Raw genomic sequence first — 26,374 nt, 5'->3', positions numbered from 1 at the left:
GGCTTACTCCAGTAAATTGCACACAGTAGGCACTTAATAAATGCCTACTGAACTAGAAAAGAAGAAATGAGCAGTAGCGTAGATAGGTTAAGAAGGCATTTTATCTGCCTACTTTATACAAATAATTAAGAAGGCCATGTTGGTTTTTTGTTTTGTTTTTCTTCCAGGGCATACATCTAAGACCTCAATGAGAAACTCCTGAGTCTTGTCAAAACTGAAGAATGATACCAAAGATGGCTATTCATCTGGAGAGAAACTGCAGTTCACAAAGGAACTTAGATACGCCTCAGGGAGGCCATGGAGAAGAAATAAGTCCCCATTAGACTACAAAATATTTATAACAGCACTTTTTGTGATAGCAAAGAATTGGGAAACAGTGTCGATACCCATTGATTACGGAATGGCTACACAAACTGTGGTACATGAATGTAATGGAATATTCCTGTGCTTTCAGAAATCATAGAGATGATAAATCCGGAGAAGCATGGAGTTTTACACGATCTGATGCAGACTGAAGCAAACAGGGCCAAGAAAACAACATACAGAATGGCTCTGACAATATAAATGGAAAGGACCATCACAAAACAATCCACAGTGAATGCTGAAACATTACAAATAACAAGAATGGCTCCAGCGATCAGATAAAAGAGGACCCTTCCACTACCTTACTTCTTTAATTTTCAGACTTTCGCAGAGTATTGATCAGTTTTGTTGATTTTTTTCTCTTTTTCTTTAAAAATATTATTGTCATATAGAATGCTTTTCAGGCAAGGGGAGGGGAGAGATATGGGGACAGCTTTTGGTGATGGAAGAAAGCAAAAGATCAATAAAAAATTATTTCTTCTGGGAAAAAAAAAGAAACTTAGAAAGCACTGATAGGAATCACGAATAACTGGGCAAAAAAAAAAAAAATCAGCTAAAACCTTAGAGTAGGGGTGGGGAACCTGTGACCTTCGAATTTCACAGAACAGATCTCCAAAAGGAGGACTTGTTCTGTGAAGTTTGGATTTAGTCAAAGGGATGCACTTGAGGATCTTGAAGGCCACATGTGATAAATTCCCCACACCTGCCTTAGAGGCTTGAACTGCTGTTTGCAACACCATTGGCAATTGAATTGGGGTGGGGGGAAGGGGGGCCTTCACATACTTTTTTCACTTTACTCTTTTTTGTGTTTTTTTCTTTTGATCTGTTTATTCTTTCACAACCGTGACTAATATGGAATCATGTTTTACATGACAGCACATATATAACCTATATCAAATTGCCTACCATTTTCAGAAAAGGGGAGGGGAGGGAGGGCGAGAGAAAAATTTGGAATTCAAAATCTTTTAAAAATGAATGCTAAAAATTGTCTTGACATGTAATTGGGAAAAAATACTATTTAAAAAAAGAAGATGGGAGCTTCAGATGAGAAATCGGATCTTAGACATGAACAAGTGGTTAAAAAGATTGTAACTGAGAACACTTTAGATGCCTGGACCACAACTTAAAATATAGGAATGGTGGACTCTTGGCTGGTAACAGATTCACCTAAGAAGTCATAGTAAAAAATAAATTTCCCTGGAATAATCTTATGAATCTAATCCAAAAGACTTAAAACTGAAAAGAGATGGGTAGAGAGAATACATCTTTCAAGACAGCTAACACAGACAACAGCGGGCACTACATAAGAAGAAAACTAGTAATAGGGAGGACTAATGATTTACAGGAGATAGTACCAAAGAAGAGAATTAGCAAGAAGACACTTGACCTTGGGTACCTATGCATAATAAACAAGGTTAACTGGAAATCAACTTTATACTGAGACTTGGTGGGACAGGACTCATGATTGTTTCTGGATAAAAGTTTTGGTAGAATAGTATTGAATATTAAGAAGATATCCTAATAGAAGGAAGTCCAGGAACCTGATGAACGAAAGAACCAGATAAGGAGCTCAGGAGAAAGATTATAGGAGTCAGAGCTCCAAGGGACCTTAGGGCTCTTCTTGTTTAATTTAACCCAAATCTCATTAACTGCTAACTAGGTATAAGGCACTATGCTAGATGTTGAGGCTACAAAGACCAAATTATCAAAATAGTCTGTACTTGAAAGAAGATTAAATTCCTCTAGATTTCATTTAGTCCAACCCACTTTATATATAAGGAGGTCTGGTGTACTTAATAATTTTTCAGTTTCTTGCAGTTAGATCCCTGTATCATTCCACTAAAACAGAACTAAGGTCACCAATGATCTCCCAATGTCCAAGGCCTTTTTTTTCAGGCTTCACCTTCCCTGACTTTTCTACAGCATTTATTCCTATAGGCCAAAGCCACCCCTTCTTACTGGATACTCTCTTCATCCTCTCTTTCTATCATACTCTCTTAATCCTCTTCCTTGGTTCACAGACCTAGCATGGAGGCAAGACAGTGTTGTGACAGGGAACATCTAGGTTTGGGGAGAGTAGATTTCAAAGGGCTGAGAGAACAGGTAGGTAGGATCTCTGGTCTAAAATTCTACAAGTGAATATAGCCCAAGATTTATGGAAAGCTCTCAAGAAAGAAATTTTGAAATTACACACTAAAACATTTCCAAAGAGGGAAAAAAACCAAGAAGCTAAGGAGACAGATGGAGATAGATACAGAACTCATCAACTAACTTAGATTTTAAAAAGGCATACACAGAAGAAAGAAACCAGGGCAGGAAGTGAGGGTGAATACAAAAGCAAGCCCTAGACCTAGAAGAACAGTGTCAGGAGTGCTAGAAAAAAATCAGAACGAGAAGACTAGTGATGAATGCTAAAGACAGCAAAAATGATTTTTTTTAAAGCTATACTGGGAAAAAGAAGAAGATCAAAGAAATAAATGCTGCTGCGGGGTAGATGATATAATAAAAATGGATGATGGAGAGTAGAGAGTTCACCTCTTATTTTGGTTCTGTTTTCTCTGCCAAGGAGAATGATCTTTAGGCTGGAAAGAACAGAATAAAGCAGGTTAACAGTAATGTGAAACACAATATAAGCAGGGAAGTAATAGGACAGTGCCTAGATGCCTTTGAAGAGTGAGTTCTAAACACCAGACCTAGGCTATATCCTCAAAAAACTGGCCAGTGTGATTGCCAAACTCTTATTAAATGTATTTTTTTTTCGAGAGAATGGGAAAGGAACTGAAAGATTATAGACAGACAAATATACTGATTTTTAAAAAGAGAAGAAAATGGGAGTCTTCAAAGTTTAGGTCAGTAAGTTTGATTTCAATTCTTGGCAAAATTTGAGAAAGCATTATTAGAGGGATGGCGTGTAATGATCTAGGAAAGGAAACGCTGATCATCATCAAGAGCTAACACTATTTCATTAAGGATAGATCATATCAGACTCAATTTATTGTCTTTTTTGACAGGGTCTATAGACTACTAGGGGATGTTATATAGTTTACCTAAATTTTCATAAAATGTCTGACAAAATGCTATATTTTAAAAATTATCATAATGCCACATTAAGAATAGCGACCATAACATGGGAGATGACAGGCCCACTATACTCTATTCTGGTCAGATCATATATGGAGTGGTTTTTCCAGTTCAGTTTTAGGAACAACACTGATAAGCTGGAGATCTCCCAGAAGATAGTGACCAAGATGAAGATTGATGATCAGATCACACAAGTACTGATTGAAAGAACTGGGGAAATTTAGCCTGGAGAAGAGATTTGGAGGAGGACATGGTGGGGACCACATGGGTTGGGGTACATAGTCTCTAGGGTCCTTTCTAACCTATAATTTTGCTTAAAATGGGTTTTAGTTAAAATTAAGCTTTAGTTAAAATTGAGGTAGGAAACTGAAAAAAATATTTTCCGATCTACTTTTCCCTTTATTTCTACTTCTCCATTATGCCATGAGAACCACCATTTTTCTTTGTGTTCTTTTACTGCTAGTCTTCAACAACAATAATAGTAGCTCACCCAAGGAATAGGGCCATTGCTTATTTCTGTGAGTAGTGTTTACCAGTTAGTGAAGCTAAGGTATTTCATTCTTATTTCCTATGAATTCTTCCCTTCTTCATCCTCTCAAAATTCAATTCTCCAACTTACTCCACCATTCATCCCTCTATGGTAGCTTTTAGTTGTAGAAAGAGTTCTATATTTATCCTTAGAAGGCCTGGATTGAAGTTTGGCTCTACCCCCTACTGCCAATATGCCTTCAATTTCTTCATTTGATAATGAAGATACAAGATGAGATGACCTCTAACATTCTTTTTAAATTCTAAATAGTAGAATCATGTGAGCTAATGAGTTTTGGTATCAGTAAACCATTATTTGACTCAATCCCTCCCCCATACATCTTTACTCAGATTCTCAACAAGTTTTTCCCTAAGAGATGGCCCCAGACACTCCTCTTTTTATTAGAGTTCAGTCTTATCTTATCAGTCTTACCTCTGTGTTTTCACACAGAGACATGTACTGTTTGCCTTCCGTACTATTCATTTCTGGCCTGCTTCATGTCTTAATCATTCATCATACTAGAAGACCTTCAAGCTCCTTTGGTAGACAATCAGTCCTTCAATCGTACTTTTCTAGTTTCCTTCCACATCAAGTATCTTAGCAGTCACTGTTTCTCCAACCATCTTCTCCTCAAAGCTGAATCTACTGAAAGCTATAGCTATACTTTCAATAGGACTGGAAAGTAAGGAAATATTCAATACTACAAAGGTTAAGACTGGGAAAATGGGAAAGGAAGGCATTCTACAGAAATTATTCATAGGTTTGTTGTCATTCAGTCATTTCAGTCATGTCTGGCTTGTTGTGACCCCATTTGGGGTTTTCTTGGCAAAGATACTGGAGTGGTTTGCCATTTCCATCTCCAGTTCATTTTATAGATGAAGAAACTAAGGCAAACAGGGTTAAGTGACTTGCCCAGGGTCATACAGGTTATAAGTGTCTGAGGCCAAATTTAAACTCAGGAAAATGAGTCTTCCTGACTTCAGGCCCAATACTCTATCTGTTGAGTTACCTTGTTGCCCAATCATTGGGTTTCTCTCCTTACAAAGTTTTCTCTGGGGATATATATATGAAATATGATGACAGTATTTCATTAGAACTCACATGGATTATTTTGTTTAGTTCTGGGAAGGACAGGGGTAAGCTGAAGAGTGTCCAAAGGACATCAAACAAGATGGTGCTTGAAGGGTTGTTAATGAGAGGGATTGGATCTGTTCTGTTTGATCCCAGAGAATATAACCACAAGTGATGAGGAAAAGTTGTAAAGAGAATAATTTAAGCTTGCTGTCAGGAAATAACTTCCTAACAACTGGTGCCATCCAAAAGTGGAATGGACTGAATAGAGAGGTAATGAGTTCCCCAGTCTTGGAGGTCTTCAAGTTGAAGCTGGATGACCAATTGTCAGTGTTAGAGTAGAGACTCATTTTTGTATCTGGATTGGACTAGATGGTGGTGAGATACTTTCTTGGAATTTCCATTTCCTTCAAAGCTCAGTCAAAGCATTACTTCCTACATGAAGCTTTTCATGACTCTCCCTACTAGCTCTTAATGCTTCCTCCAACTACCTTTTATTATTTTGTATACAATTATATGCCAAGTGTCTGAGGCCAGATTTGAACTCAGGTCCCCCTGATTTCAGGGATGGTGCTCAATTGATTGTGCCACCAAGTTGATTTGGTAGTGTGGCCAAGTGGTCTAAGGTGCTGGATTAAGGCTCCAGTCTCTTCAGGGGCATGGGTTTGAATCGCACTGCTTCCAATTGTTAAACATACAATTATATATGTACATGTTGAACTCCACCCCTCCGCCCCACCCCATTAGCAAGTAAGGGCCTTGGTCTTTTCTGTCATTGTATCCTCAGCACCTAGCTGATACATAATAGGAACTTATTAAATGCTTGTGGATTGATTAGAAGAAGGAAAGAAACCATTTAGTAAGTTTAACTTACGTTACAAACCTGAGTAGTTCCTGTATTAAAAGAAGATGGTCACTGTATGAAGGGCACCATTTAACTGGTGAATAGGTAGAAAGGAGAATGCAATGCCATCAGTATAAGCAGATGGACGGAGGCTGGGGAAAGGGCAGATCACTGCCTCTACCTTTGTTTGACCATATGTCCTGCTTCTTGGGTTCTCTGCAATGGTGGACGTTAATTTGAGTATGTATGAGTTAGCTACATTACAGCTAAAGATAACAGCAGCATGGCACACAAGAAGGAGAAATGAGACTCGGGAGATACTGGGACAAGAGGATCAGGGAACAGGACTGTTCTTTCCTCAGGTATTTAAATCAAAATAAGATATAGAGACCTTTCCATGACCTGTTTAGTCATAAAATGAGGGAGAAAGAAGTTGTATCTTAGACATATTCCCAAAGCATTTAATGGATAAGTGATTTCTGTAGAATTATTTGTGTGTTCATTCATTCTTTTAAATACTTATCAAGTGCCTATTATAGTTGGGGAATATTAGTATGCATAAGACACAGTCTCTCCCCTTCACGAATTTATAATCTAGTAGAGGTCATAATTTGAATTGATTTTGGTACTTCCCAGCCATCTCCAGGTAATTCAGCCATCACTGCCTTCACCTCTTTCCATCCAAAGATAAGCTGGGTCATCTCTAACTGTCCTGATTTATATGTGGTCACTAGACCCAGATGACTCAGGAGGAGAAAGTAAGGCTGGTGACTTTGTACAGCCCTCCCTCATTTAAATCCAATTCACCTGCAAGTCATGGCATCACCTTCCTGATGTCATGGTCCTCTCTGAGAAGGAAGCATAAACCACAGGTACCATCAAAAGTTGAACTCCAGCCCTTGAGAACCTGAGCCATGACTGGTGAATTTTCACCTCATTTTGTCCAATCCCAAGCCCCACCTCCTGATTGTCTCCAAACCGTACTATCTCACATGCAGCCTCCATCTACCTTACCCCCTTTCCAATGTGGACTCTCTCATATGTGCTGTCTTCTTCACTTTAGAATTCCTTGTGGGCAGGGTCTGCTTTGCTTTCTTGTATTTGTATTTCTAGCCCTTGATAAATGCTTTTTTCATTCATTCACTTCTTAGGTATTTTGTATTTACTTATTGTTGTTTTGGTTTCCCAAGGCAGGGACTATCTTGCTTTATTGTATCTGTATCCTTAATAGTAAGCGAGATGTATGTGTGTGTTTGTTTGTGTGTGTGCACATTCACACATATTTATATGTATATGTAGTTATGTATTTTTTCGTTGACTTTGTACATCATAATATTTAGTTTCTTGATTTACTGATTTCCTTCCCTGAAGGCAGGGACGGTTCCTTTTCTGTCTTTTTCTCCCCAGTATCTAGTCTAGAACATATACACGAAAAGAAATATAGAGCTACTTCTCTTCTCCCCTCAATAAAACAAAGAGGAAAAATGAGCAAATACCTGGGTCGAGGGCTGCTCCTTCCAGAGAGATGATGCAGAACAGTTTAATCAGATCGCCTCGATAGACTGTGGGCGTGTCAGAATGCACTGAGACATTAAATACAGGCCCTGGAAGAAAATAATTGTGATCTCATTATTCCTATTGCCTTTGTTCAAAATTTAACTCCAACTCTTAAATAAATTCTTATACGAGTTTAAAAACATACAGCTTCTTCTCACTTAGAACTAGTCTGGGAACATCCAGTAAGAGATCTTTTCTACATTCTGATACCAAAAGCTTAACTCTGCCAAATGAATTGCATCTAAAAATCAAGAGTAATTTTTTTCCTTCCCTTTTCTTCTGTGATGCCAAATGAAGCTTGTTCATTTGCAGGCTTTGTGGAAAGTCCCTGGCTTATTGTTACTGGTAGAGTTCACTACTGGGTAATGAACTTGGCTGTCTTAACAGTGGTGGTTGCTGGATAACCCCCTTAGAATTCTACCTTTAGAGTGACTGGAATTGTCCCATCAGTCTCTCTGAGAACCCTTCTCCCTACCAAATATAGAGAGTAATGATGTAGTTCTTTGAAAAGGGGACTGAGAATGTTCCATCTCATTGAATCCTTATGAGGTAGATCATATATCTAGAGATATAGATAGATATAAATACAAGTTAATTCCTGGTGGGGAATGATATTCTCTATACTTTTTGTAGTTGTGAGCTGATGACAATGTTACAAAGCAACCCATACAAAGTAGAGCTTGGCATGGAAATTAAATATTTTAATGGCAAAATTAATCTATCATATACTTAATGATAAGTATAAGAGTTATTGTTTGACACAGTAATTACGTGTACATGGCAAACCATTCACATAAATGAAAATGAATGACAGGGAGGTAGATTTAGAGTGAGAAAGGCCCACAGAGGTCATTTAGACCAATGCTTTCGTTTTACACATGAAGAAACTTAGGCCTACCGATATTAAGTGACTCACCCATGTGCACATAGGAAATAAGGCCAAGAGTCAAATCTGGGTCATTTTACTCCAACGCCATACCCTTTCCATTGTCAGTCCTTCAGTTATGTCTGACTGTTCATGATCCTGAATAGGGTAAGGTAAAGATATTGGAGTGGTTTGCCTGCTTCAGTGGATTAAGGCAAACAAAGGTTAAGTGACTTGCCCAGGGTCACACAGCTAGTGTCTGAGGCTAGATTTGAACTCAGGTCTTCCTGACTCCAGGCTTAGAGCTTAATCTACTGAGCCACCTACCAGCCTCCACTCTTCTACTCCACTGATTCAAATTAAGCATTTATAAAGTCATCTAGGAGAACTGGGTAGTCCTAGACAAAAGGTTAGATACTGTGACCTCTAGCTTCAACCTCCATCGGACCAATTTGCTGTGTTTCCCCTGGTTCTAATTTGAGGAAAGAGTGAATTCTAATATTAACCCCATTCCCCTCCAGCCCAGGACCTCATTGTCTCTCCTGTGTGTTCCCATTACCTGGGGATGGGCATACTTATCAGTCAGGGTTTCCAGGGCTGTAAAGAGACCCTGTCCAGACCTCCCACAAGTAAAGAAAATAGCCTATAGCTATAGACTGTGAATTTTTGGGTTTATCAAGCAATGCCAATGAAAAGTAATTCTCTCTTCTCTGATTAGACAAAGAGAAAATAAAGCTGGCTCATATTCAGAAGCTGGCAGCCAAGGTTGAGGTAAAGAGAAGAAAGTTACCCTTCTTTGCCCACAGGCTCCCCTCCCCGCAAAAAACCTCAGAGTTAGAAAAAAAAGTCTATATGAGAAGGACAATAGTAATGATACTATTTAATTCAATTTCAGTCATATTGCTTTCTTACCAATGAGTATTAAGGGAATGGGAATTTTGATGGGGAGAGTAATTCAGGAATAGAGCAGGCAATTCTGGATAGAATGCCGGGCTTGGACAGTATAAATGTTCTGAGTTATAAGACGGGTAAGAAGGGGTGGCCCAGCAAGGTAAGACCGTCACAGAAAGTGAAATGCCAAAGACAGATTTCACCTCTCGATTTACCTGGGGCTAGCCCTACTCCCTCCCTTCCCAAGTTATCTGACTCATTTCAGGTCTTGGTTTTCCTCTTCTCTACTCCATAGCAGTGAGGTGAGAACTGGCCTGCCTGCTAATGCTCCACTTGGTGTTTCAAAGCTGCGTGGGGAGGTATCTTAATCAAAACTTAGCAGAAACAGAGCAGAAAGCGATCACAATTTTTTTGTCGTTCAGTCATTTCAGTCATGTCTGATTCTTCATGACTTCATGACATATTTGGGGTTGACTTTGCAAAGATACTGGATTGGTTTGCCATTTCCTTCTCCAGCTCATTTGAAAGATAAGAAAACTGAGGCAAACAGGGTTAAATGATTGTCCAGGGTCACACAGCTAATAATTGTCTGAGGCCAGACTTTCCAGATTTCCTTAGGAAACCTCAATTTAAGGGTGCCTGTATTTCTCATTCTCCCTGTTAGCCATGGTAAAGATAACGTTTCCATCACAATACTGATGCTTGGGACAAGATTTGGAGGGAAGGAGGTGTATGCAGTAATGAGTTATGCATGGTAGCAATTCACCTGTAATGAAGAAAATACTGTTACCACAGGTCTTTAGTTAAAGATTTGAAATACTTTCATTATACTGAATTTTTGTAGTAATGGTATTTCCTGAATTGAAATTTGATCAGTTAACTTAAAGGATCATGAAGAAACAGTTTGAAGGAATGGTAGAGCTCATTTAATTTTATAGAAAAGAAAACTGAGGCCCAGGGAGTTAAAATGTCTTGCCTTGAGTTAAACAGAGTGAGCCCAGATCCAAAGCTAGGTTCTCTGACTATGGAGTCTGTGCCACTTCTACTATCTTACACTAATTTTCTAGATAGGAAAGAGAGGCCTGGACTAGGAATCAGGGGACCAAAGTTCTAATCAAGGGTTCCCTCTTTGGGCATCAGTTTCCTAATCTCTAAAATTCAGGAGGTGGAGCAGATAATCTCAGAGACAAAGTCTTTCCAATTCTGACATTATGCTCCTAAGAGTTTTAAGTGACATGTGAGTCAAGTTCCTAGAGGTCTCTCAACTCTCAGTCTACTGGAGAGTCCATCTGACCACACTACCTTTCAAAATATTATCCAAGTTGAACCCTCATCACCTCTGACCTGAACGGCTGGTACTATAGTCATCAACAGAACCTCTCATGTCTAGGCTGTCCCCTTTCCAATCCCTTCCCCAAAGAGCTACCAAATAAATGTTCCTGAAACACCTCTAGTCTCACAGTCTAACCACCTCACTCCTGCTTAGAAATCTTCAGTGACTTCTTCTAGCATAAAATATCAACTCCTCAGCCTGGAATGTAGGGCTTTTCACAACCTGCTTTCCATCTACCTTTCCAGATTCATTTCACAGCATCTCATCTTCTCTGCTCCAGACAAGCCTGCCTACTGACTGTTCCCCAAACCTGACACGCCATCTATTTTCTCCCAGTCTCTGCACAAACATAGGCTGTCCCCTCTGTGAGACACACTCTCTTTTCACCTCCATCTATTAGCAATCTCTAGTTTCTTTTTAAGGTTTAACTCAAGTATGTTGGTCTTTTCTGATCCCCCCAGTTAGTGATCTCCTTGTCTTCCATCTTATCTCATATTTATTTTGCTATGTACTTGCTATATACCTCACTGGAATGTACCCTCCTGGGGAGGGAGGAAGAGTGTTTCTTTATTGTCTTTGTATCCTTAGGACCAAGCACAGTGTCTTTGGATACGATGCTTACAAATGTCTGTTGAATTGAACGAGTAGCAGAGATATGAAAGAAGATGTCTTTTGATCACATTAATATAGATTCCACTCCCTATCAGTACTCTGAGTCATTAAAAATAAAGCAAAGTATTAACCAGTGGAAAAGCACCAGAGGGAATACCCAAGGAAAAATGAGATGGGGCCAGAGGAAGAGAGGGAAATTAGTCACCAGGGAGAGATGCATTATAAACCATGGCTTAAGGCTTGCTGCTCACTTAAGTGACTGCACTTTTGTTATCAGACATAGTGCTGTCTGGAGCCACAGCACTCGATTTTGATGGTAACTTATTTTAAGTGAAATAAGGGAATCTTCTTCAAGAATGAACAAACAATTTCAAAGGTTTGGTAAGAAGGGAAAAAAGCTCAGGGGTTAATTTCAGACCAGAAGCTACAGACAACACAGGCAAGCATCACATGACCTTCTCTCTTTTAATTTGGGAAATTTAAGAGTATTTCCTATTTGTAATTAATTCTTGAATAGTTATTTTAGAAAACATAAAGGAATAAATGAACAGTCATCATAAAGATGACTTTTAAATAGGGGTCAAGATGGCAGTCACAAGAAACATTAGTAGAAGTGGCCTGCACCTCATGAAGAATATCACTTTCCCCTCCTGCATCCCAGGACTGGGAAAAATAGATTAGGCATTTTCAGTGGCCAGAGCTTAGTCCCCTATAATAATAAGTCAGCAATTCGAAACTTGTGATGAACTGACCTCATTTTTCCTTGTGTAGAGTTTTAAGCTATTAAAGCTAAAAACTGCACTAAGGCTTTTGAGACCCACAAATTTCTTTTTAAAATCACTATTACTCATTGCTGCTCTTAGTAAAGACAGACAGACAGACACACTCCACTTCCACACAGCTGCCCTGGGTATTCTGCCAAGCACACAAGCATGGAGGGAGTTGTTTGCCAAGCCAGACGCAATGCCAATGGAATGAAGATGAAACTGTCTTGCCCTGTATAGAAATACTGCTTTGATTTTGGTGGTAGGGCTGGAAGAAGTCTGCACCTGTCATTTCATCACCGTAGGAATTCCTTCCACGGATTCCAAGCAGACACTCACCTGTAACTTACAGTCTTACAAAAGTGCCTGTGACTCAGAGGGTCATAGAACTGTTGTGTATCAAAGGCAGGATCTGAACCTAGGTCTTATTGATTCCAAAGCCAGGTCTTTTACTTACCATGTCCTTCTGCCCTGATAAGTCAGACTAATAAAAATCATGGTACATTTCTGCACCAGACTCCCTACCCTAAGTTCAACCACTATGTAACCTTGGGCAAAAAAAAAATATTATTTCCCCTCTCTTAGCCTCAGTTTCCTTTTCTGTAAAAAGAAGTGGTTGGCTTAGATCACCTCTAAGGTGACACTGAGCTCTACGATTCTACTCTTCTATGATTCTACCTCAATTCTATACCAACCTGTGGTTTGGAAGTCTATCTGAATTGGATTAGATAAACTGGTTCTTGCTTCTTTCCATAGGTTGCCTCCTGCAGGGGACCAGGCTGTTACCACACAGCGGTACAGCCCAGCATCAGACACCTGAGTCTGGTACATTCGATAACGGAATTCATCTTCTTGGACCTTTTCCAGTACTACTCCATCAGCCCGGGCCTCATCAGTCCAATTCTCCAGCTTCACCACCGAATCCTGATCTAAGGAGATGATGTGCTTCGTCTCGTTCGGGCTAAAGGGGTCTGCTGCAGGCTTCTCAGCTGTGACAAGGACTGAATACCGAGGAGTCTTTATGTGCTCAGAGGAAACCTTGCAAGTCATCTCAAAAGTATTTCCTGCAGCAAAGAAAGGCTTTGCCTTCCTTGCCTTCACGAGGAGCACAGAATCTGAAATGAAGCATCAAAAGAAATTAATTACAGAAGGGATTTATGAAACTCGGACTTTTTGCTCCCAGATATCTATCAAAGAAGCGCTCGCTCATTTGAACACTGTCCTAGACATGCACTTGCTCCCCAAAGCTGGAGAGTCAAGGAGGAAAAATAAGTGTGAATTGGAGGACAAGCTGAAAATCACTAATGAGGCAGGATGAGTTCCAACCACAGAGGGGGCAGGGAGGGATAGGTCAGGGGAAAATTTGGTTCTGGGCCACTGGAGGATGGATTAGAGGGTGAACTGGGGAAAGTATAGGGAGGCTCTGCCTGTCCCTAATAGGGAACTCTGGATGGCTTTGGATAGCTCTGGGATTATTGATACTGTACAAAGATAGTTCCCTATCCTTTCTACCCCATATTTGTCATCTCCTTTTTTCCCTACCTGCACTCTTCTGCCCTACCTCCTAATTCTACAGATTGATGCAATTCAGCAAGTAAAAACTGCCAAATGATGGGACATAGGAGTGGGACCTAGGGCTACTTGGTTCCAAACAGGACTTCATGTCTTACCCCCATTCACTCAGCCTTTGGAATCTGTCCTGATTGGTGGACGAGTAAGTGAAAACTCATTAAATCTACCCTATCTATCACATATAAGCCCATGCTTCAGGATGTACCCAGCAGGACACTAGGGCTGACACAGCATGGCACGCTACCATCTGCCCTGCCTCTATGTATTCCTCCACACTCCATTATCCTGATTTTTCAACTCTTGTCCTGGAAAAAAGTATCCATACAACTATTACTTCAGGAAAGGACATAGCAATGTGTTCCCCAATGGCTCTATTCATAACCCCTGTGGCTTCCTTATCCAAAACTTTGCCTGGCCATCAATCCCCTATATGTGCTGTGTCTCCTATTACAATTTAAGTTTCTAGAATGAAGATTTATTCACTTTTGCATGTGTATAGTAACTAACAATGCCTGGAATATAGTAAGTGGTTAATAAAGGTGTTTAGGTTCTTAAATCAATCTGATTTTTTAAACTCCCTCACAAGTCACTTAATTCCTGAGCCTTAAGTATCCTCACTTGCAAAACTGAAATGCTTGTGCTACCTATTTCCCCTGAAAGTAACGTGGGTAAAATGCTACATGAATCTGAAAGCACTATGAAAAAATCATCACCATTTTCATCCTAGGGAATAAAGAGGTCATCATGATTACAATGCCTTGCACACAGTAGGCACTTAATATTTATTTATTGAAATGAATTGAAATGTCCCAGATTCTGATTCTATGTCTTGTTGGGCATATACTAAAGTGCTGCTTGCTAAACTGGATTATCTGTGGGGTAAAGGATGGGGCAGATGTACGGTATGGTACAAGGAAGGCAGAGAAAGAGGGCAACAATAGAGTAAGAGGAAGGGATTACCTTTAGGTACTTCTGAAAACTCATTTGGCAAAGACTTTCTAAAAGCCTTCTGTGTGCAAGCCTCTGTGGGGAGTAGGGAGAATAAGACTGTCCCTGTCCTGTGGAGCTTACCATAGAGTAGAAGAAAAAAAAGAATTACATACAGTGTCCAAAGTCTTAATGCAGTTTAAAGCTTTAATAGATTAAAATGTAAGACTTTTGGGACACTCTGTACAATTCATATACTTTAATACTATACCCCAAAGCTTAGGGATGAAGCACAGTTAGAGTTGCTATAACATGAAATACGTGTTCCTAAAAATCACGTCGTTACGCAAAATTGTCCAATAAAAAACACAGGCTTATGGGAAAAATGGGGTTAAAAGCACAATGCTTCCAACCATAATTGTTTCTTTTATATTTGCAGCATTGTCTCTGATGGTCCACAACAACGTGGATTCCCTTATGTCTGTTGCTTGGGAGATATTACATGTTCTCTAGTTTCTTTCAAAAGGCTTTATTGATTCCCATTTCTTCTCAATACTTGAAATTTTCCTTTTGCATGCATTGACTGGCATTATTGAACCAGAATGCTCAGACATTTTGGGATGTTGAATGAATATGTGTGTGCATGTATGGGTATGGGTACACATGCATGTATATGTGTGTGTGTGTATATATATCCATACTTATATTTATGAATATGTATGCATATATGTATAATGTATTGAATACACATATATACACACCTACACACACTAAGGAATAGCATCCATAAGTGAAATGAGGTAGCTGGTAGATATTTAAGGTGTGGAGGGGTGAGTGTTTTGTGTGTTCCTATACAGCTCAAGTCAGTTAGGTTATGGTTTTCTACATTCACCTAGAGTTTCTTGTGGATGAAATCACACATAAGCAAACACAAAATTCACATTATGCTCAAATTGTTTCCTAATCTATCAACTGGAATTGGGACAAAAACAAGCATTATAACAAAATTACTATACCACAACAGGGCCGTGGTGTACTCTTTATCCAGCTGATAAGTAACTATAACGAGTCTCCATGGCATAGTGGATAGAACTCCTAACTTTGGAGTCAGGAGACTCAGACACTCATCAATTATGTGACCAGAAGAACATCATAACCTCTCAGTTTCCTCATCTGTAAAAAGTACTTATCTCAGATTACAAGGCTACTGTGAAGTTCAAAACAGATGATGCACTTTGGAGATCTTAAAGTGCTATACAACTGCTAGTGGTTATTGTCATTGTTATTTATTATTATACTATGCCCTGCTGCCTTGATAAGTCAGACTAATAAAAGCTATGATACATTCATAAATCAGACTAATAAAAGTTATTATTATTGTCATTACTACTTATTATTATACTATCTACCTCTCAGATGGTCTTTGAGAAGAAAGCAGTTTGCCATTCTGAAAACTTAACTAAGGATACCTGGAGTAGACATGAATTCAAATCTGGCCTTGGACACTACCTGTGTGACCGTGGGCATGTCACATAACCTGTTTGCCTCAGTTTTCTCACCTGTAAAATGGCAATGATATGAACATCTTACCTCCCAGGACTGTTATTATAGGGTAGTTACTACTACTACTACTACTACTACTACTACTACTACTACTACCACTACTACTACTACTACTACTAGTACTGCTGCTGCAGTTACTGCTATTATACAGTTACACTCCAGGTCAATTACTCCTATTATTATTAGACATAGTTACACTCCAGGTCATGTCATATCCCTTGTATACATGGTAGAATAGAATTCATTATAAATAGAGAAAGCTCATAACATAGATGTTCCCTACCTAACTCCACCACTTTCATGACAGTCCTACTGGACATTCAAATATTAATTACTGCAAGTTCTTTAAATATCATTAACCCAGGAACTGCTATCTATGAGGCTGCTGGGCACCAGGACAGCTGCCATCCTCTATGAAAAAGGGGAGTCAGTAAGAGGAATCAGTGCTCCTACCTTCGGCAACCCAAAAAATGTTGACAGGCTTGGATACGACCTCCTTGCTTTTCATCCAGCTTTTGTTATGCTGTCTGGTCCATGCAGACACAATACAGTAGTAATTTCCTCTGTCTCCCTCGGAAGTCCTCTGAATACGAAAACTGAACCTGGCCCCATCCTCCTTGGAGAAAATAATCTCCCCATTCTGTGCCCTCTGCCTGCTTCTCTCCCCAAATCTCAGGGTCCAATCCCCATCCATGGCAGCAAGTAGCTCATCAGACACAACTTCGTCACTGCGTGAGTCCATCCTGTAGTACCAAGAAACAGTGAAGCGGACATTGGCATCTGTGTTCCTCACGTCTGTTATCTGGCACTCCAGCTCCGTGGGATCATCCAGATACTCAGGGACCCTAGAAGCATTCATTAGCACCTCAAACAGTGGCTCTGTAAAAGAAAAGGGGAAAAAGGGGGGATCAGAAAGAGCAACCTGCTAGAGAGATAGGGAAGAATGAAACGTGACCTCCTGTGAACATCGAGTTATCTCCCCCATCTTATAGATGAGGAAACTGAGGGACCAAAAGGAAGTGATCTACCCAAGGTCATGCAAGTATTAACAATCAGAACTGGGGAAAGGTGTCATGGAGAAGTATATAGAGGGATAGCTTTGAAATTAAGAAGGCCTGAGTTCAAGACACTGACAGTGTGACTCTGGATAAGTGTCCCAGGCAACTCACTAATGCTACTGAGTTGAAGAAAATTTTCTGAAGTCTATGAATAGGGTATCTGCTATACCAGTGAAATGAAAGAGACAGAGAGGAAGGAAAGAATGGAGGAAGAGAGAAAGGGAAGAAAGGAAGGAAGGAGGAAAGAAAAAGAAGGAAAGAAGGAAGGAAGAAAGAAAGGAAGGAAGGTGGAAAGAAAAAGAAAGAAGGAAAAGGAGGAAGAAAGAAAGAAAGGAAGAAAGGAAGGAAGGAAGGAAGGTAGGAAGGGAGGGAGGGAGAAAGGAAGGGAGGGAGGAAGGAAGGAAGAAGGAAGGAAGGAAGGAAGGAAGGTAGGAAGGGAGGGAGGGAGAAAGGAAGGGAGGGAGGAAGGAAGGAAGAAGGAAGGAAGGAAGGAAAGAAGGAAGGAAGGAAGGAAGGAAGGAAGGAAGGAAGGAAGGAAGGAAGGAAGGAAGGAAGGAAGGAAAAGAATCACAAGCTTTCAGAGTTGACCTCTGGCCCTGATTCCCAATCCAGAACTCATTTACACACCATGTGGCATTTCACTCTGACAGATTTCAGTAAGAGTCCATCAACCATCTATCCTACTATAAACAAATGATGAACTCCTAGAGATGGAAGAGAATGTGAGATCATCCAGTTCAAACTACTCTTAATAGAAGCAGGAGCTGAGTTCCAGAGATGTGCTTCACAAAAGTCACAGAGGCTCATCAGGGGCAAATTCAGGACTTGAATCCAGGTCTCCAGCCTCCAGTGGTCTTTCCACTTTCTCGTGGCTGTGTAAGTTCAATTAAGGCTCCTCTGACTGTAACAGAAGGATTTAGGAAAAACTTTATTTCCAAACCTAAACAAACCGATAAACATGGCTAGAAATAAAGCCGTGAAAAATACTTAGAACTTTAAAAATATTCACAGAGATCCTTGAATGAGAGCTAGAAAAACTTCTCATCTAGTCCAAACTCTCTTGTTTTCAAATGAGAACACAGAAGCCCAGGGAAGTTAAATGATTTGCTCAAGGTCATATAAGCGTTAAGTGTAAAAGGCAGGATGTGAACTCAGGTTGCCAGATAGCAGAGTCTGTGCTTTTTATGAAGCACTAGGCTAGATACAAACTTCAGAGCATAATATAAATGCTAGGTAGGTGCTGGGGATACAAAGATAAAATAAAACAGGCCTCATACAAACAAAAGGAAACTTTTACCTTTACTAATTCATGATGTTCGATAAGGGCAGCTAGCTGGCACCACAGTGCACACAGCGCTGGACCTAGAGTCAGGAAGAATCATCTTCCTGAGTTCAAATTTGTGCTTGGACTTTTACTAGCCGCGTGACCCTGCAAAAGTCACTTAACCCTGTTTGCTTCGGCTTCCTCATTCATAAAATAAGCTGGAGAAAAAAATGGCAAATCACTCTGGTACCTTTGCCAAGAAAACCCCAAATGGGATCATGAAGAATGGACATGACTGAAATGATTGAACTACAACAACTAATAAAGGGAGCTGGAAAACCTCAGTTTCAGACCTGGCTCTGCCACTTCCTAGCCATATGACCCTGGGCAAGTCATTTTCACCTTTCTGAGCTTTGGTTTCGTCATCTTGGATGATCTCCAAGGTCTCCTCTAGCAATGGCCTTCTATGATTCTGTAAATGCACATCTTAGGCTCAATCTCCCACCATCCTCTCTGACCAAATCACCTTGACTAAACAACTTAGTTTTACGTATGACTCATCTAGATTATAAACTGTTGAGGTCATGGTGCTCATCTCTGGTGATTTACACATCCGATGAAATTTACAGCTTTGTGACTAAGCCAAGTGACTTCATCATTTAAGGACCAAGAAATGGAACAGAATTTTGAATTTTTCCCTCCCATGTATGAAGATGAGAACCACCAGAATTCCTCATTATGAACTGAATTTGGACCAGTAGAAGAAGCTTTCACTACTGCCATTTTTCTTTCAACAATTCAAGCTGATCTTTTACCGGAAAAATCCTTCCCTGAAGAAAAGCCACTTTGGTGTCTAATTCTCTTAGATGTTTCCAAGGGTGCAAAATGTTTACAATTCTTTTGTGAAATTATAGATGATCATATCCTAGCAATAAGTAATTGTTATAAAATATCAGGCAGTATGTGGTGCCCCAGTGCATGGAGCTCTAGTCCTGGAGTCAGGAAGCCTCCTCTTACCAAGTTCAAATCCAGCCTCAGACATTCAATACCTGTGTGACCCTGGGCAAGTCACTTCAAACTGTTTGCCTTAGTTTTTTCACTTGTAAAATGAGGCAGAGAAAGAAATAGCGAACCACTTCAGTATCTTTGCCAAGAAAACCCCAAATGGGGTCATGAAAAGTCAGATGCAATTGAACAACAAAATTTTTCTTAGTTACACACAATTTGTATTTTTGATGCTTGTAGCTATGAATCTGCAACTTAATTTTAGTTTCTTCATTTTTTTTTTTTTTGCTTAATTTCTTTTGCCAAGAGGCAGTGTGGCTTAGTGGACAGAGAGTTGGCCTCAGAGTTATGAAGACCTGAGCTCAAGCCCTGTCTCAGACATTCACTGGTTATGTGTCCCAGTGCAAGTTACTTAATCTCTAGAGACAAGTGGTGGATAAAACTCAGTCAATAAAGCCTGGAGTTGGGAAGACCTAAGTTCAAATTCAGCCTCAGACACATACTAGCTGTGTGACCCTGAACGAGTCACTTAGGTTCTGTCAGTCTCAGTTTCTTCAGCTGTAAAATGGGGATTACAATAGTATCTAACTCTCAGGGGTGCTATGAGGATCCAATGAGAAAATACTTATAAAATGCTTGGCATTTTAGGCGGTAAATAAATCCTTCCTTCCTTCTTTCCTCCTTTTTTTCTTCTCTCCTTCCCTTCCTCTTTCTTTCCTGTCCTTTTTTCCCTTCAGTGCCTTAGCCCTGAACCAAAAAGTCCCTATTCCTTCTTGCTTTTCTATGAAATGTCATCCTCCCAAGGATTTCCTATTTGTGTGTACAATTAGGATTATCCCAAAACAAAGCAAAATAAAATAACAAAGTCACTTGCCTCCCAGTGAGAGATGAGAAAGATACTGAATGCTATCCAGACCACTTTGTACCCCCACAAATCACCTGGCCTCTGCTAAAGACCCCAATAATGGAGGACTCATTCTTCCCCAGAAGCCTATAAGACTTTAAAGCATTCTGATGATTAGGTAGGCTTCTCCTCACTTAGAAGCAAAATCTTCCACTCTGGAGAGATACCACATTGACTCCTCGGGAAAGCTGATACTGATGAATAATATGAACACATTTTAAAAATATCACAGAATCTCATTCTCTCTTTTTTTTTTCCTTTAGATCTCATTCTTGAGAGATAATCTAGGTGCAGGGAGGTGGTACAGTGAATAAAGTACCAGCCCTGGAGTCAAGAGAACTGAGTTCAAATCCATCCTCAGCGACTTTTTAGCTGTGTGAACCTGGGAAAGTCACTTAACCTGGATTGCCTAAAAGAGAGAGAGAGAGAGAGACAGACAGACAGACATACACACAGAGAGAATCTAGCCTACTGTGATCATTTTTCAATAAATCTAAGAAATATGAAATGCCATGTTCTAGGTCACACCACTAGTGAGAAACAGAACTAAGCTTTCCAGTGAGTCTTTCAGTGTTCTCTCTAATGTTCCACTCTCCCCCTCTAATGTAATAAAAAGAGCAGTGGATGAAGAGTTAGGAGGCAGATTAGTTTTAGATCTGCTGCTAGCTACTTGTGTGACCTTGGGCAAGTCATGAATTTTCTGGCTTTAGTACTCTCATAGAATATATACTCTATACTTTCCAGCCTCTCTGCCTTTGCTCATGCTGTTCCTTCTGCCTGGGGCACTCTCCTCTCCCCTATTGCCATCTGTCAAAATCCTAGTTATCTTTCAGTATTTTTTCCCCACAAAACTTTTCCTGAATCTCCCTCCCCTGTACTTGGGTCACACTTTGCTTTTACATTCCTTGGGGCATGTGGTTCATTCTAGCTTACTCCGTGTGTTTCTGTGCCCCATCATGGCATAAAGGTGATTCTGGGCTTCCTAGAGGCAATGCCAGAGGAGCACAAGTGCTGGAAAGTCCCACCAAGCTAGCAAGGCTTTGAGTGTGAGACTGGAAATGAACTACATGCTTATAGTCTAGATGGTGGTGTACTAGAGCCACCTCAAGCCACCAAAAGAGAGTTCATTGTTAAATTTTGAGGGTGAGCATTTACACCTCAGAAATTGGCAGATGCTACAAATCAGGATCTGATTTATTGTTTTGTTGATTGGCTAGATTTTAGAAAAATTTTAGATGGAGAAAATAAATGTTAATAATGCAGATTAAATTCAAAAGTATGTCATATATGTTGTTCAGTCATTTCAGTTGTGTCCAACTCTTCATGAACCCATTTGGGGTTTTCTCAGCAAGGGTGTTCTATGTACCCCCTAGCTATCCTATAAATCATGCATTTCCCTCTCCCCCATACTAAGTGCTAAACATTTAGCAGCACATCCCTGGTCAAAGGACTAGTCTAAGTTTAGATTCTACTCACTGAAAGGACAATGAAGGGGAGGGGGTGGATTAGTATTTGGAGTCTTAGAAATTACTCTTCTCAATCACTGTAATCATGGGCAAGTCACTCAACCTCTCTGGGCCTCAGTTTTTCTTCTATTTGTAAAATGCAAATAATCAAAATAATAGCAATTTACAAAGAGCTTTAACATCTCTATTCTCTCATCTGATTCTCACAAAAACTGAGATACTTACGATTATCCCCATTTTGGGGATGAGGAAATAGTTTCATTGAGGTAAAGTGGTTTGTGCAAAGTCATATAACTAGAAAGGGTCAGAGGTAGAATTCAAATTCAGATATCTGAGAGCTCTTTCTACTACAAGGTGATCTAGAGGATTGATATTTGCAGTGTTGGAGAGGGTAATGAGACCAAAGGGATTCACTGATTTTTGGAAGTATACATTTATTTGAACTCTTTTATTAGTTTGGGAAGGAAGGTAGATGAGGAAGGAAAGAAGGGAGGGTAGAAATAAGGGAGAAAGGGAATAAAGAAAGGGAGGGAGGGAGGAACGAAAGGAGGGAGGGAAGGAAGGTATATAAATGCATAATGTGTGTCTGAAGACAAAAAAGTGAGTTAGTCCTTGATCTTAGGACCTTCCATTCGAATCGTTAAGACAACATATACAGGATGGTCCTGGCCAGAAAAGGCTGCTGTGCTTTGGGAATTCAAAGAGATGATGAATCCTGCCTTTTCAGAAGCACTGATTTTTATTAAAGTTCCCAGAACAATAGGGGAATGAGGGATGGGGAGGAGGAGGATGGCCCTCCTTCACTCCCGGGGGCAGGGACTTTGTTCTATTCATGTTTTATCCTCCAAAGGGAGAAGCAGGCGGGCTTGGCAGGCAGAAGGCTAACAGGCACTGGAGAAGTGCCCCTGGGGAAGTCTCTTAACCCCCTAGAGCATCCCTGAGAGCAAAGACTGTAAATTGTAGAACAGTCATTAGTCTGCATTGGCTGAGGGAGTCTCTGTATCCAAGATAGCTGCACCAATGACATCATGGGTCCAGACCAAAGTGTAAGTCTGAGAGTGGCCAACAAGGCACCCTGCACACAAGAAATGTTTACTGAATGGATGAAGCCCAGGACAGTGGAAAGGGAGCTCATTGTGGAATGTGCAGCTCAGCCTCTTTACCACTTCCTGGAGGACCTTCCCTAAATCACTCCACTTCCCTCAAGGGTCCTCATTTGTAAAATGATCCTATGATTAGGCAGAGGCTGAGTGCCAATTGCAGCATTTGAGACGTTAGAGAAGATATATGTAAGAATCACACTGTAATCTTTGCCCTCAAGGAGGTTATAATCTAGCTGATGTGACAGGGTTATTGATATGAAACCATTATTTTAAAATGATAGTATATAACAAGGTATCAGCTAAGTCCAGAGGGAAAAAAGATGAGTTGTGGAGTCAGAGATCCAGAATTCAAATCCTGCTCCTCTGATGTTTACTATGTGGATGACCCTGGACAGTCAGTTTCCTCACCTATAAAATGAAGGGATTGGACAAGTTGGGCTCTAAGGTCCCCTCTAGCAACAGATCTACGGTCCTTTGGATACTATTTACATGATAGCTTGTTCAGTACAAAGATTGAGAAAGTGTTCAGGGAAGGGAAAAATCAGTGTGGGTTGAAATAATTAGAGGTGACTCTGGAATAGGTAAGATCTCAGCTGGAGGAAGGGTAGTACAATGGATAGTGAGAGTTGGCCTCAGAGTCAGGAAGACCCTACCTCAAATCCTCTCTCTGACATGTCCTGGTTAGTGCATTACCTTTCTACGCCCTAAGCAGTTCTTTAAGATAATAAGTTGCAGAAAAGTTGGTGATCTGCATGGGCAAAGAAGCTTCTCACCAGAAAATTCCCAATGCTTAGGCTCAGCTATGTGGTGCTGTGGATAGAGTACTGGCCCTGGAGTCAGGTGGACCTGAGTTCAAACCCAGTCTCAGACACTTACAAGCTGTGTGACCCTGGTCACTTAACCCCAACTGCCTCAAGAAAAAAAAGAAAAGAAATTCCCAATGCTGCTAAAACCACAGATCCAGTAAAAAATTAAAACAAACAAAAAAACCAAAACAAAACAGAAAACCAATTTCAGAAACTGAATAAAGAGGGAAGAAAGAGTTGTTCCAAATACAGGTGTGGCCTGGATACTGGTTGCAGGCAGAAATGGGATCCCTGGAGGAAAGGAATGCAAGAGTAAAGAAATAGATGGGAGAGGTGAGTTAAGGAATACATGAGATAGGGGTGGTGCTGTAGTCTTCACTGCCCACAAGCAGGAATTTTAAAACTATTTTCAAGTATGGTTTTTACATGGTTCAGGGGTAAAATAATCAAATATTTTCATGTTTTCTGTTTGTATGATCATTTCTGAATCCATTTCCTCTCTCTTCTATCTCCAAAATACATTGATCCAATTCTATAAAGGTGTATTTGATGCCAAATGTGATGAAGAGCTGTGCCAGAAATAACTCCATCACAAGTATTGTCATGAAAAGATGCAATGCTTGTTTCAATGTGTTTTAAACACAAAAGGGAAAGAGGGAAATTTTATTATAGTGCTCACATCTATCATTCTCAGTCTTACTACCATTAGGATTACCCATTAACTGTTGTTCTAATTTCAGAATTTTTCTTCCCCTCCCTCACAACATGGATCAGGACTTGACTGTCATACAATTTAGATGTCAGGAAAAATGAGCATAAATTCCACCATTTTTCTTATATATGCCATAAAATATTGGCTGTGCAAATCTTTTCTGAATGGAAGACAATATAGTTCAGGGTACTGGCCCTCAAGTCAGAAAGATGAAGGTTTCAATCTATTCTCAGATATTACGATCTCGGTGACCATGAGAAAGTGACTCAATTATAAAATGAGGGGAAAGAACTAGATGGCCCTTGAAATACCTTCTGGTTTTCTATCTATACTAAATTCTAACCTCTCATAACCTCAGGTTCATCATACATAAAATAGGGATGACAGAACCCTCATTTCACAGGACTTCAGTTGCTCAGTTGTTCAGTCACATCTGACTCTTCATGACCCTATTTGGGCTTTTCTTGGCAAAGATACTGGAGTAGTTTGACATTTCCTTCTCCAGCGCATTTTACAAATGAGGAAATTGAGGCAAACTGGGTTAAGTGACTTGCCCAGTGTCACACAGCTAATAAGTGTCTGAGGCTGGATTTGAACTCAAGTCTTCCTGACTTTGGGCCTAGTACTTAATCCACTATGGTGCCACCTAGCTGCACCTAGTTCACAGGGTTACTGTGAGGTTAATGGTAACAAATCTTCATGGGTTAATATATATGGAAGCTATTATAATGATGATGATCACTCTGAGTTTTAGTTTCTCCATCTGTAAAATGGGGATAGTAGTAACTGTGCTATTTACCTCCCTGTATTATTGCTAGGAGGCTCAGAAAAAGATCATGGAGCTGCTTTGCAAATGTTAAAGTGATAAACAACTATATTATAGAATTAGCTTCTAGATACTTGAGAGCTATTTTTAAATTCTGTGGCAGAACTCTTTCTTCTAAATTGTATTAGGCCCTTCCTTGCCTTCTTCAGCAACAGGCTGAATGAACATAATTTATCCTTCAGTTGACTCAGAGTGAGTACTTTTTGGCTATGGTGATGTACTCCCAATATGGCAGGAGATGTTGTTGGACATGGCATGGGACAAAGGGATGGAGGAATCTCAACCTAGCACAGAAACTGGACCTTGCTTTCTGAGAAAAGTCCCTGAGGTCATTTTGCTTCTTTGCCTTTTTCAAACTAAGACATGAATAGTTATTATTTGCAGACCTGTCAGGAAAGCACCATAACCTGCCTTCTTTGCTGCAAAACGAATCCTTGACTCAAAAGCCAAGGCAGCCTTCTGCCAAGAAATTTTTTCACTCTTAAGAATACTACCAGTTATGAAGGCCAAAGGCTGGAGGGATCAGGGACCTGGCAAGGACTGGCTCCAAGGGCATCAAGTCTGATTTACCCAGTTAATCCACAAACATTTATTAAGTGCCTACTATGTGCTAGGAACTGTGCTAGGCACATGGGTTACAAAAAGAAGCAAAAGAAAGTCCCTTTCCTCAAGGCGCTTTTAGTCCAATGCTGGTGACAACATGCAAACAGTATATACAAAGAAGACTATATATAGGAAATATAGGAAATAATTACCAGAGGGAAGATATTGGAATTAAAAAGAATTGGATGCCTTCAGGGAAGCAGTGAGGGTTACTATGCCATTTTCTTCCTTAACCCTTGCTCGGTAGAAAATGTGGCTGCCTTCAAAGAATGAATGACTAATTATTTGGGTTGGACTAGATAATGGAAAGTGGTCATAATTTAGAAGAATTATGGCTCCTGTCATGGATAAAGCTGAGCAGCACCTACGCATGGACCCAAAGGTGAAGCTAATTCTAACCAGGGATTGGTATGGAGGTTACTGTATAATGAAAATAACCAACAACCAAGGCTGGACCTCTAGGAGCGATGATGCAAGGTCATTTGGGGAGGAATACAGAAGAACCAGGAGAGAAGAGGAAAGCTTCTGGAATGTCTTGTGCCCAGAAGCTACAGGGAGACTGAGCTAGGTTTGCTTCCACACCAAAGCCTAATCCCTTTTAACTGGAGTGTGGACTCATAGTTAAGCACTTAGATCTATACAAGTCTATACTTGG

General features: G+C 40.1%; 1 protein-coding gene across 2 annotated transcripts in view; it reads right to left on the bottom strand.

Moving 5' to 3' along the window:
* The window catches only part of PTGFRN (prostaglandin F2 receptor inhibitor), an 88,564-nt gene that overhangs the window by 12,587 nt on the left and 49,603 nt on the right, over nt 1–26,374 (bottom strand). For both annotated transcript variants that reach the window (XM_072644468.1, XM_072644467.1), the window contains 3 exons: nt 16,426–16,851; nt 12,606–13,025; nt 7,385–7,492 (listed from right to left, as the gene is read on the bottom strand). In XM_072644468.1, the coding sequence (XP_072500569.1) occupies nt 7,385–7,492; nt 12,606–13,025; nt 16,426–16,851 (954 nt within the window). The remainder of the gene's footprint in view (nt 1–7,384; nt 7,493–12,605; nt 13,026–16,425; nt 16,852–26,374) is intronic.

Source organism: Notamacropus eugenii, chromosome 2 (genome assembly GCF_028372415.1).
Source record: "Notamacropus eugenii isolate mMacEug1 chromosome 2, mMacEug1.pri_v2, whole genome shotgun sequence".
NCBI classification, from domain to species: Eukaryota; Metazoa; Chordata; class Mammalia; order Diprotodontia; family Macropodidae; genus Notamacropus; species Notamacropus eugenii.
The sequence above is the reverse complement of the archived record's forward strand: the minus strand, read 5'-3'. Positions and strand labels throughout refer to the sequence as shown.